At 42.1% G+C, this 12,744-nt stretch overlaps 2 protein-coding genes across 2 annotated transcripts in view; both read left to right on the forward strand.

The window, feature by feature from the left end:
- The first annotated feature begins 4,055 nt into the window (after positions 1 to 4,055).
- LOC113035725 (craniofacial development protein 2-like) lies at positions 4,056 to 5,604 on the forward strand. Its single transcript, XM_026191369.1, has one exon. The coding sequence runs from the start codon at positions 4,056 to 4,058 to the stop codon at positions 5,337 to 5,339; it is 1,284 nt and encodes a 427-aa protein (XP_026047154.1). The 3' UTR covers positions 5,340 to 5,604.
- A 5,378-nt stretch (positions 5,605 to 10,982) lies between these two features.
- LOC113036734 (zinc finger BED domain-containing protein 1-like) overlaps positions 10,983 to 12,744 on the forward strand; it is a 3,364-nt gene continuing 1,602 nt past the window's right edge. The window contains exon 1 of the mRNA XM_026193187.1: positions 10,983 to 12,162. Coding sequence (XP_026048972.1) covers positions 11,777 to 12,162 — 386 coding nt within the window. The 5' untranslated portion in view covers positions 10,983 to 11,776. The remainder of the gene's footprint in view (positions 12,163 to 12,744) is intronic.

The following is a 12,744-nucleotide window of genomic DNA, read 5'->3' on the forward strand; positions in this document are numbered from 1 at the left end:
TTAGAAGGAAATATAGGCAGAGTTGTTCACATCTTAAAAAAAAACACAGCAATTACAAATTGTGAAACAATTTCAGAATAATGTTTCTCAATCTGAAATTGCAAAAACTATGAATATTTAATTGCATAAAATTATCGAGAGATTCAGTAAATCTCTGTCAGTCTTTTGTTATGGAAATCAGTACATGGGCTCAGGAAACGTCGAGAAATCACAAAGTTCACTGTGCCATCCATAGATGCAGCTTGACATTTTATCATGCAAAGAACAAGACACATGTGAACAGGATCCAGCTGTTTTCTGGACCTTTAAAGCTCATTGAAAGGAGGACTGAGGAAAAGTGGAGAATTGCTCTGTGAAATACGTGAAATTAATTTTAAAAACATACTTTGTCTACTTTGTTCACTGATATTAAAGAATACCTCTGGTTTGTTATGAGCACTCAGTCTAAAATCTTATCGTATGGGGGTGCATTAGTGCCTGCACATCTGGAAAGGCACCATTAGTGGAGGTTATAGAGCAACACATGCTCGCATCCAGATTATGTACTCTTCAGGAACAGGCTTATGATCTTTATCAAGACAATGCTGCATCTATTACAGTATGACTTCATAGTACAAGAGCTGATGCTGCTGAACTGGCATGCTTGCAGTCCTCACCTTTCACCAGTTGAAAACTGGCCTATCATGAAACAACAACAAAAAAAACAAAAACACAAAGAAGACCCAGAGCTCTTGAGCAGCTAAAATCCTTTATCCAACAATCACGGGGCACCATTCCTCACCAACAACTCATGCAGCTGGTCACTGACTGTCCATACTCTGTTGTAAAAGAGTGATACACCTGACCCTATCCCAACTTTTTTGAGATGTGTTTCTGCCATCAACTTCAAAATGAGCTGAAGTGTTTTCTTAAAATACTGTAGTACATTTGATTATGTTTTCTATGTTCTATTTTAAATAAAACATGGGTTCATGAGATTTATAAATTGTAAAATGCTATTTATGCTTTACACAACACAACAGTTTTTTTGGGATCAGGGTTGTTAAAGACTGTTTGGTGTCATTTAATTCAAACGCATTAACATAGTTATTTTTTGCATAAAGTTTGTAATACATTCTCTGTTCAAAGTCACCCCTGCCCCAGGGATCTTTTACATATATCGTTTATGTCTTTAACTATGACTGAGACTCTTGGTATTAATGTGTGTTTGTTCATCAATCTCCCACTATGGTGACAGTTAACTGTCTAGCTAAGAACCTAATGCATCATCTGTGTGTGGGGGCCTGACACAAGCACTTAGAATGCCTTTTAATCACTATATTCAAAAGTTACTGCTAGAACCACATAAGGAATGTAAAACATAATTATTTCAAAACATGTATACAGTAATCACACACAGTGCACTGTCAACGAAGTCTACATTTGTCCTACCATTAGAAACATGTTGCAGTGCTTTGTGCAATGTGCATTGTTTTCACTTTACAAGAAAATGATAAACCAAGGTTGAGTTAAGGGTAACTGATAGTAGAACGGTTTTAGCTAATGTTCAATATTTTACATGTAAATCTTTTAAACTTCAAATAACCTATGAGGTTGCTTTCATAGTACGATCTCTTATGAAGTGTTGTGAAGCAAGTTTCAATGGCGCTCAAAGAATCTCACATACCTGCAGGCCACTGGTATAAACACTGACCTGAAGATAATCTGGGTACAATGAAATGCTTCTAAATGTGAAGCACCTCACCACTGAAACATTTTAAATGTTGTTTACCTCTGACACACTTGTGGTTGCATGCATGCCAACACAAGCTGATAATTTTATCTGTGAGAGTGTGGGCAACCTTGTGTATATCTGTGTGCTTGTGTGACTCAGTGGGAAGTGGAGGTTATTTCGATGGAGCAGTGTTCATTTTTTCCCATAACACCCTTCAGCAGCTCCAGCCCATATTGACTTCCCAGACTCATCTATTCTCATTTATGAGATGATGTCAAAACTCCATGGCAACCACTCTACCAGTTGCCCTGGGCTTACTAACCAAAAAGAAGGTGGAAACAGGAATATCATATGCAAACACACATGTACATGCACGTGCAAACACATACACACTCAGGCATTAAGCGGCAATATAGATGGTGTGTGACCAGTGTATCAAAGTGATTTTTCTTAGCATGAGGGAACAGAGTTGAAATCCTTAGGAAGAGGACAAAATATGAAAAACATCGCACACCAACATTTTTACGAAACAAACTCATCTTCCCATATATATATGCCAGAGCTGATTGAATTTCCATCTCAGTAATATAATATGTGACACCACAAAGCCCCTTTCCTGCATTCTGAAAATTGTTCAGTGGTTATCAGATGGCTAACATAAAATTTGAACTGTTAAGCTAAAAGTTGAAAACATTTGACTATGTCACTGAAGATACAGTCAGCTTTGGGGAAAAAAACACTATTGCGTCTCCATAGGGAACAGTTTATTTCAAGTTTTAAAGTTATGGCAAAGAAATCAACTTTTGCATTTATGGCAACCCAGAGCTTATGACCATAGGTAAAGGTAGGAACGTAGATTGAACTGTAAATTGACAGCTTTGCTTTTATGCTTAGCTGTCTCTTCACCACAACACACACATCAATCTTTCAGTCAAATGTTCTACTCTCCCCTCACTCATGAACAAGATCCCAAGATACCTGAACTCTTCCACTTGGGGCAGTAACTCGTCCCTGACCCGGAGTGGGCACTCCACATTTTTCCGGCTGAGAAACATGGTCTTGGACTTGGTCTCAGAGGTGCTAATTCTCATTCCTTCCACTACACACTGCTCCATTGCAGGGTGGAGGTAACCACCTGATTAAGACAATATAACCACATAATCTGCAAAAAGCAAAGATGAAATCCTGAGGCCACCAAAGAGGAGACCCTCAATCACTTGCAGCAGCCTCAGCAATGAAGGCGTGGAACATGGTCCATGTGGACTCAATGTCCTTAGTCTCATTCAATCGAAGCTTTACTGGAGGTGGAAGTTTAAGACTGGAAGACTGGGGCCACTGCACCCTTACTATAGAAAAATTTATTTCAAAATCTTCCCCTTAAGCCTCCTATACTCAATGTTTCTGAATGAAGACATCATGTAACACCATAAAAATTAAAAAGCTTAATAAAATCTTAATACATTGCTTTCTGATGGCACACAGCAAATTCAAAAGTGTTAAATGTTTTGGTGTTAATAGTCTTGCAAAAGTAGAGTTAATTTTACTCTAAGCAGAGTCACATTCTTTTAATGTAACTCTGAGGTGTAAAATGATAGTAGTTAAAATCGAGTGTTAAAAATGAGTGTTTCTCTGTCAAATCTGGAGGTGTTACAATGGAAACATTAACTCTTGACCTCTTAACTCTGAACTCCTAGAGGGGCTATGACACCAACAGAGTAAATTCACAGACTCCGCCCCCAGCACGGCTCCAATTGAAGCTGAAGTGAAGCCGTTTCAGAACAGTTTGCTCTACATATTTGAGTTGTTTGCGATGCTTGGTAAGTCGTTTTTTCAAAGATTGTTTCAATTATTATTATGAGCTTTTACTTCTGTGGCTCTTTGGAGTTGAGACAAAGCTGTGTGAAAGGCATTAGCCATGTTGCTCGGTGATAGCATAATATTCTGTTTTAGCTAGCTGAAAGGTATTGTTTACGGGCAAATATCACAGCCTTGAAAAAAGCTTGCATGTGAATTTTCAGTCAAACTTTTGGTCAAATACACCTAAAACAATGTCTAGAATGTGAAATGTTGGTATAATGGTGCTACTTGAAGCCTGAAAACGATCGCCCATAAAAATAAAAAAAAACGAGCAAACAGCAGTAGCAGGCGTCCTGACTGGATTCTACGTTAGCATAGATCCCTCCAACTCTGCCATTGTCGGTCCCAAGCCCGGATGAGAAAGGAGGAGGGTTGGGCGTGGGGCTAGCAACCCCACCCTGTAAAAACTCCAATTGCTACGGAAACAGCAAGTGAATCTCAGTATCGACTGAATCAGGGCGAAGATGATGATCGGCAACCCTTAATGACGACAGTGGAGAAAAGCCCTCGGGTCATCCACTGCCCGATGCGTCGACCAATTTTCGACCCAAAAGAAACTACTCGTTATGGAATATGGAATGTACGGACTCTGTACCAAACAGGTAAATTGGCCCAGTTTCTATATGAATTTGACTCGTACCGTATGGACATCTTGGGCATCTCAGAAATGCGATGGGCAGGAAGTGGGAAGATGGTTAGTGATGGAAAGATGGTGCTCTACTCTGGCCATGCCCAAGACCATGCACGTGGCGTGGGCTTCATCCTCTCGCGACGTGCAACAACATCATTGCTGGCCTGGAAGCCCATTTCAGACCGCCTAACCTTAGCTCGTTTCCAAGCTAGGCATGTGAAAGTCACAATTCTTCAAGTATATGCTCCAACAGAAGAGGCTGACGATACTGACAAGGATGGGTTCTATGCGATGCTCCGGGATGCCATTGACAACTCCCCGCGTCATGATTTGCTGATCGTGGGCGGAGATTTCAACGCGCAAATAAGCAGTAACCGGGATGGCCTGGAATCGACTATCGGCCCGTTTGGAATCGCAACAATGACAAATGAAAACGGTGGGCGGCTGATCTCGTTCTGTGAGGCAAACCGGCCGACCATCAAGAACACCTTCTTCGGCCACAAGCGGATACACAAGGTGACGTGGAAGGCCCCCGGTGGCAGATATACAAGCGAGATCGACTACATCTGCATATCATCCCGCTGGGCATCCACCATTAGCGATGTTAGAGTGTGGCGTGGAGCCGACATTGACTCGGATCACTACCTGCTAATTGCCAAATGTAAACTTCACCTGAAGCGCCTCCAACCACGATTGCAGCGGCCAAGTCCTTTTAACATTCAACGCCTAAAAGATGCAAATACGGCAGCGGAATTTCAACTCGAATTGAGAAACCACTTCCAGCTCCTTGCTGCGGAAGGAAATAACAACAAAAATCCAGATACACTCTGGGATGAGCTAAAAGAGGCTGTGGTCGGTGCAGCAGAATCGAAGATTGGTCGCCGACGGGGCGGCTTTAAGGAGCGCTGGATCTCCGACCGTTCATGGGAACTTATAGATCAACATCGCTTGGGAAAGTCAGTTCGGGACCAGGTGGCCTTTGACCCACATGCTTCTGCAGACCAGCGTGAGAGGGCCATGGCCACCTACCAAGACCTTGCCCGACAGGTCAAACGCAGCTGCTGGCGTGACAAGCGTGAATGGATCGAAGCTAAAGGCATCGAAGCCCAAGAAACAGCCGATCGGAACGATACCTGAACCTTATATTGCATTGTACGAGATCTAACTGGGGCTCGTGGTGGCCGCGGTGTTCCAATCCGAGACAAAAATGGACGTGTCCTCCTTACTGCAGCTGAACAAGAACAACGATGGGTCGAACACTTCCGCGATACTCTGAACCAACCTGAGCCACCCCAACGGTTCGAGGCCGAAGACCTGGCACCTTCCATGGATCTTCTTCCTGTCGATATCGGACAAATCAGCATCACTGAAGTCAAGACAGCGATCCGACTCCTCAAGAGTGGAAAGGCCGCAGGCCTGGAGAAAATCCTCGCCGAAATGCTGAAGCATGGTGGACCCCATCTTGAAGCCGCCCTCACAAGACTCCTAAACACCTGCTGGTCAACATCACATGTACCCGATGATTGGACAAAAGGCACCATTATCAAACTTCCAAAAAAAGGTGATTTGGGAGACTGTAACAACTGGCGGGGCATCACGTTGCTGTCGGTACCCGGGAAAGTGTTTTGCCTCGCTCTTTTGAATCGGCTACGACACGCTGTGAACGAACGATTGCGAGAAGAGCAGGCTGGGTTTCGGAGTGGCCGGTCATGCATCGAGCAAATCTTCACCCTCCGCATGATCATTGAACAAACATTGGAACACCAAAAGAAGATTTCTATTAATTTCATTGACTTCGAGAAGGCTTTTGACAGCGTCCACCGGCCGACTCTATGGGCTATCCTACACCACTATGGAGTCCCTCAGCAGTTTGTAGATGCCTTTCGTTGTCTCTACTCCAACTCCCGTTGCTGCGTCCGGACGGATGACGGCTGCACAGCCTTCTTCAAGATCAATACTGGCGTCCGACAAGGATGCGTGCTATCCCCTTTCCTCTTCCTGTTGGTAATTGACTTCATCATGCGACGATCAGTTGACCAAGCTGGCATCGGTGTGCCCTGGCACGAAGCACGTAATCTCACTGACTTGGACTTCGCAGATGACATCGCCCTGCTGGGCTCGACTCAGGAAGACCTCCAAAAGTTGACCGTGGCCCTGCAGAGGGAGGCAACGAAAGTTGGATTAAGAATCAGCGGCAAAAAAACCAAGGTACTCCGAGTTGGCTATGCACGTGCCCGCATTCCTGTCATGATCAACCAACAACGTGCTGAAGAGGTGGAGAATTTTACATATCTTGGCAGCATCATCTCGAATGACGGGGTCTCTGATCGGGATGTCGACGCCAGAGTAGGGAAGGCAGTTGGTGTCCTGCGATGTCTCCAACCTATTTGGAACTCGACCTCCCTGAATGTAAGGGTCAAGATCAGACTACTGAACTCTATAGTCTTCCCTACTGCACTTTACGCTAGTGAAACCTGGCGCTCAACAAGTGCAATTATTCAACACCTGAACGTGCTTCAACAACGTGGCTTGCGGCGAATCCTGAGAATTTCCTACCGGGACCGAATAACAAATGAGGAGGTCCTACGAAGAGCAGGCACCCGCCCATTAGCCGATGTTGTTGCAGAAAGGCGCTTTCGCTTTGCGGGACATATTTTACGCCTACCCCCTCATCGCCCAGCTAAGATTGCCATGACATGGTGTCCACGCACTGGCAAGCGAAAGCAAGGCCGACCAAAGACCACATTGCGTCGAACATTTATGGACGATCTGAGAACTGTCGACATTGCCTGGGACGAAGCTGAAGCAGTCGCTGCTGACCGACATCGATGGAGATCACTAGCTGCCCGATGCGCCGCTCGACGTAGGAAGAACTAAGTGCTAAGTAAGTAAAGTAATAGATCCCTCCAGAGTTTTGTGCACACGGTTTAAGTAAAAATTAAAAAGGTTGAGGTTTTACATTTAGTTCAGTATTACCTGTTGCCTGTGTCTTTGTCTTTTGGGAAAATACTTTACACAAGTAATGGCTCAAAGAGGATTCCTTTTTTTTTTTTTTACTGTGCTGCAATTGTTTACTGGATTATTTGTGCCATTAATTAGTGTCAACTAATTTTTATTCAATCTCCGCACAGGATATGCTTGTGAAGATGGAATATGGGGGAGAGCAGAAGTGCGTTGAAGTTCCACAAAGGGATGAATGAAGGACATGCATATTGTATTGAAGAAATAAGTGATGAGAATGCTGTTATTTGCATTTACCATGTCAGACCTTTTGATAAACAAAATTCTAATGAAAGTGAGAACATGTACACTGTTACATCTTTCAGAAAATGTTTTGAAATTGTGGTGCACAGTTCAGAATAAATGTTTTTCAAAAACCATTGCGTCTTTTTAGTAAATGTTTATTTCCAAAAGAAATTTCTAGAAGTACAGAACAGTAAAATTCCCGCTTTTTAGAATGAATTAGAAGATAACTCTTACGTAGTTAAACTAAAATACTCTTTGAGAGTTAATATATAAATTCTTAACACCAAGTGTTAAATTATCAACTCCAGACAGATTTGGTGTTTAACACTAAATCAGAGTTAACGTACCAACTCTCCAAAAAGAGTTAAATTAACACTCTCTGGTGTGGACCCATATAGACACTTTAATAGTGTTGAAATCAAATCCGACAGTGTTAATTTGGACATGATGGATTTGCTGTGCACATCATTTTATTTTCTCTATCTTACAGTCTTTGAAGACTTGTAAATATCCCCCATTACATTCCTGTTGTAATTAATTAAACATTGTAATTAAGGGGTGTAAACACCAAGACATGGTTTGATATGCAAACAAGGAAATCATATTTGCATTTATGTGCAATTGTTTTTTCCCTTTCACAGCCCAGCATGAAATACACGTGTGTGTCTGTGTGCGTGTGTGTGTTGTCTGTTTCAATTTTTTAAATCTTACTAATAACGCTAAAAAATATATTATGTAGGGAAAAATATTAATTTGTTAAAAATGTTATTACAGTAATCAGCAAGGCAGAGTTGGGGACAATTTCTCCAATGAATAATTTGCATAACTCAATTCCGTGTACACTATCAAAACCTAGTGTGTGTATAATCTCTTAGCAAAATTAGTAATATTTTCAAGTTTCTACAATAAAATTGTTTTACCTCCCTTGCCCTTTCTGCTATGCCACAGAGCTTTTCCACTGTGTTTCTTACTGTGCTCCTACTGATAATATTCAGTTAAAATTGAAACTCATTGCAACTAAGCTAATGAATAATTTTTTTCCACTCACTCTGCCAACATTATTTAATGTTACTCTTGAAAAATTATTGTCATTGAGTAGTAATCCAGTTGGTAATCCAGTTTCCCAAGGTCCTCTGTCAAAACAAGAACTTTTCAATTTTCTTACTAAATACATTGTACCTGTAGGGCAGCAAAATTTTGTTGGAAGTGTACTATTTTTCTCCTTGCTGTATAAATGGTTCAAAACAGCACAACCTTTAGAGCTGTTGTCATAACCTTCTAAAAAATGAAAGCAACCAAAGGAAGGCAAGCAATATCCAAATATGATTGAACTACGCCAACTGGATGCTCTGAACTACATGCAATTTAGTAAAGAATAATTCAATTCAAACATCTGCATGATAGACCTTATGTTTGTATTATTAGTCAGTTTTGTCATCTATGCATAGCCTATCTAACAAACAAACCAATTAACAGTACATTCTTAGCCATTCCTATGGAAAAGCAGATGGATGAGTAGTAAAGTAAAGGTACACTAGCGCCAAAAGTATTCAGTTACCCATCCAAATCACTGAATTGAATTGTTCCAGTCACTTCCATGGCCACTGGTGTATAAAATGAAGCACCTAGGCATGCAGACTGCTTCTACAAAGATTTCTTTTTTTTAATGGGTCCCTATCAGGAGCTCAGGGAATTCTGGTGTGCACTGTGGGACTGTGCATCAAGTCCAGTCATGGAGTATTAAATATTCCACAGTTAACTGTTAGTGCCACTATAACAAAGCAGAAGTAATCGGGAATGACAGGAACTCATCCACAAAGTGATAGGTCACAAGTGGATGCTGATGCACATAAGAGGTCGCTAACTATCTGCAAAGCCAGTCGCTACATCGCCAAACTTCTCGTGGCCTTCAGATTTAGCAGTGCATATAGAGCTTCATGGAATGGGTTTTCATGGAGAAGCAGCTGCAGACAAGCCTCACATCTCCAAGCACAATGCAAAGCACTGGATGAAGTGGTGTAACGCATGCCACCACTGGATTTTAGAGCAGTGGAGATGTGTTCTTTGGAGTGACAAATCACGCTTCACTGGTTTAGCTATATTTGACATAAATGTTGGAACCTTGTCAATGCACTACACAGCAGGTGTGACTACTTTGTTGCTTCCTGCTAATCACCTAAACCTGAATAAAGTTTAACAAATATTAATTTGGTACAACACGAGACCTACTACACATTTTCTATAGGAGCCTCCAGAAACTTAAAACTAATTTTACTTACACACTATACCCAGTAAGTAATGCACCATTAAATACCCAATTTTTGCTTAAAATTCCCATCTGCTAGTTCTTCATCATTTTAACTGTTTTTCTTTTTTATCCTTTCATCCTTGCTCAGTTTCTCTTCCTATTTGCTATAATGGACTGAAAGCACCAAAGCTGATAACCCGGTGGCAGTTGTGAGGATTAAACTCCTACTGGTGAGCTGTATGTGCCTGTGCAAATTTGTGGATGTGCAATCTATAAAAGCGTGTGTGTGTGTGTGTGTGTGTGTGTGTGTGTGTGTGTGTGTGTGTGTGTGTGTGTGTGTGTGTGTGTGTGTGTGTGTGTGTGTCTGTCTGTCTGTCTGTGTGTATACACGTAGTATAAGCCACGAGGGGATTAGGCTGTTATTGATCCAAGACGGACACTGTATTTACTGGGATAACTTGCAAGGCCTCATAATCATAACTGTCTTAGACAGTGGTCTAACTTAATGAAAGCACTTTCAAAAGTTCAAGTGGTTAACACAAAACTGTAAGGCAGTCATATTAGAACACAGAGACACATACAGAAATCTATATTAGTATAACTGAGGGGTAGTTTTCAAGTAAACATTTCAGTACTGAAGAACTGTTACACAATGTGTAGTCTTGGTTGAGAAATAGGTCCAAAAGGAAAGTTGTGCCATTGAGTCAAGTTTACTGTCAGCTGTGTAAATTGTAACGGACTGGGTTACAAGTTAGTTAACTGTTGTGTTATCAGTGTTTTGTGTTCAGAATTGCCACTCACTTATGGCATAGTTGGACCACACCGGCAGCATGGTGATTTACTTAGTGTCCTTGAATGTGTAGTATTCTAGAGGCCGGTTGGCCTGTCAATCAGATCAGCTACCAATGACAGACAGTCTGGAGAAGATCATGTGTGTGGTTGGCTGAGAGTGTTCGGGGGATGGGTGTTAGAGAATGTTGTTGTGGGTGTGTGCGGGAAAAAGGAGCGAGAGTCGGGGTTTGTGTTGATTCTGGAGAGCGCGTTATTTCCCTGTTGTTTTGGCATTGGCTATGGTCCACAGTAGCCTGTGTTACTATTCTTAATAAACACCGGTAGCCGGAACACCGATCGTCTCTGTCTTCTGTTGGAGGGATGCTACAATATATATATATATTAGTGCTGTCAAAATTAACACGTTAATTGTTGAGATCAATGCGAAATGTTTAACGCGTTAAAAAAATTTAACACAGTTTTTTTTTTTTTAATTTCCTGTAATCTAAGACCTTTAAACTCATGAGCACCTCTGGAGGAGGGGGCAACAGTGTGCTATGCTGGCGTTTGTCCTGACAGAAATGATTAGAAGAAGAAGAAGTGACACCATGCTGCTATCTAGCTAACACTAGCTAACACACACAAGCATGGACGAGGGCGTACTTAAAGTTTCTCTTTAAGAAGTTGCCTGATGGCTTGTTGGACAAAACATGAGTAAGGTGCACAATTTGCAAAGCTGAATTCAGGTACCACAGAAGCAGTTCATCACTGGCGTTTCACCTGAGAGCAAACACTGAATCCGCCTCTACGGGACCTTGCCAGTCTGCGCTTCAGGAGAATGGTGCTTGTGGATGAATAACAAAAAATGTGAGAGAAAAATTAACCAATTCCTTGGTTGTTTGGATAGGTAAAAACTGCCGATCAGTTAGCATAGTAGAAGATGATGGACTGAGAGAAGTCATTCGCACTGCATCAGGAGATGTGTGTTACAATCTGCCCTCGAGAGGAACCATTGTGCCGAGACTGTCGAGACCATTGTGTCGGGCTTAGCAGTCCGGCAAGCTTTTGCAAGTAAGGAACGTCGCTCTCACCGGAGACCACTGGACTTCGGTGAACAACGATAATTACTTGGGGGTCACGGCGCATTTTATTGATAACAACTGGACTGTGCAATCGTTTGCACTAACAGTGAGTAAAACTGAAGAGAGACACTATTGCTGAGGCGTGTGCTGACCATTTTCTGAGTTTTGTAAACGAATGGAAAATCAAGGACAAGGTAGCCACGCTTGGCACCGACAGTGCTTATAACATGGTTGCAGCCGCCAGACTACTTCCATTTGAACACATGCCCTGCATGGCCCACATTCTGCAAAGAACGGTCACAGTTTCTCTTAATGACAGCACATTTGAAAGGGCTCTGGCCAAATGTCGCAAGATTGTTGGACATTTTAAGCATAGTCCAGCAAATGCTCAGGAATTAAAGGCACAGCAAGCTGCACATGGACATCAAACAGAACCGCTTGTTCAGGATGTTCCAACAAGATGGAACTCCACCCTAGAGATGATCAAGCGGATCCAGAGAAACAAATCAGGGCTGACCACCATTCTGACTCAGCAAAACAGCAAGGTGACCATGTTGACTGACCAGGAGCTTGACAGACTGCAAAAGCTGGAGGAACTACTTGAACCTTGCAGGTAATCATTTTGTTTCTCATGATTGTGTGTCTATCTTTGTGTTCTAGCTTTGTTTTCAAGTATGTTCTCCACCTCATCCTCTCTGTGTACAGGGTGGGCTCTTTATATGGATACACCATAATAAAATGGGAATGGTTGGTGATATTAAAGTCCTGTTTGTGGCACATTAGTATATGTGAGGGGGCAAACTCCTCAAGATGGGTGGTGACCATGGTGGCCATTTAGAAGTCGGCCATCTTGGATACAACTTTTGTTTTTTCAATAGGAAGAGGGCAATGTGACACATCAAACTTATTAGTAATGTCACAAGAAAAACAATGGTGTGCTTGGTTTCAACGTAACTTTATTCTTTCATGAGTTATTTACAAGTTTCTCTTTGTTCACAGCCATTGACATGTCGAAGAGGTTAACATGTGAGGAGTGGATCGAAATTGTGTTGATATCTGGTGAACGCAGTAACCGGGTCATTGCAGCATATTTCAATACAAGACACCCAACGAGACCACCCATCTCCCATGCTACAGTCAGCAAACTGCTTGCTAAGTTTCGTGAAACTGGTTCAGTGTTGGATTCGGCAATATG

The sequence above is a fragment of the Astatotilapia calliptera genome, chromosome 14 (genome assembly GCF_900246225.1).
Source record: "Astatotilapia calliptera chromosome 14, fAstCal1.2, whole genome shotgun sequence".
NCBI lineage: Eukaryota > Metazoa > Chordata > Actinopteri > Cichliformes > Cichlidae > Astatotilapia > Astatotilapia calliptera.

Bases quoted from the DNA above. Each gene is read 5' to 3' on its own strand.
- LOC113035725 (XM_026191369.1), top strand. From the start codon at position 4,056: ATGACGACAGTGGAGAAAAGCCCTCGGGTCATCCACTGCCCGATGCGT.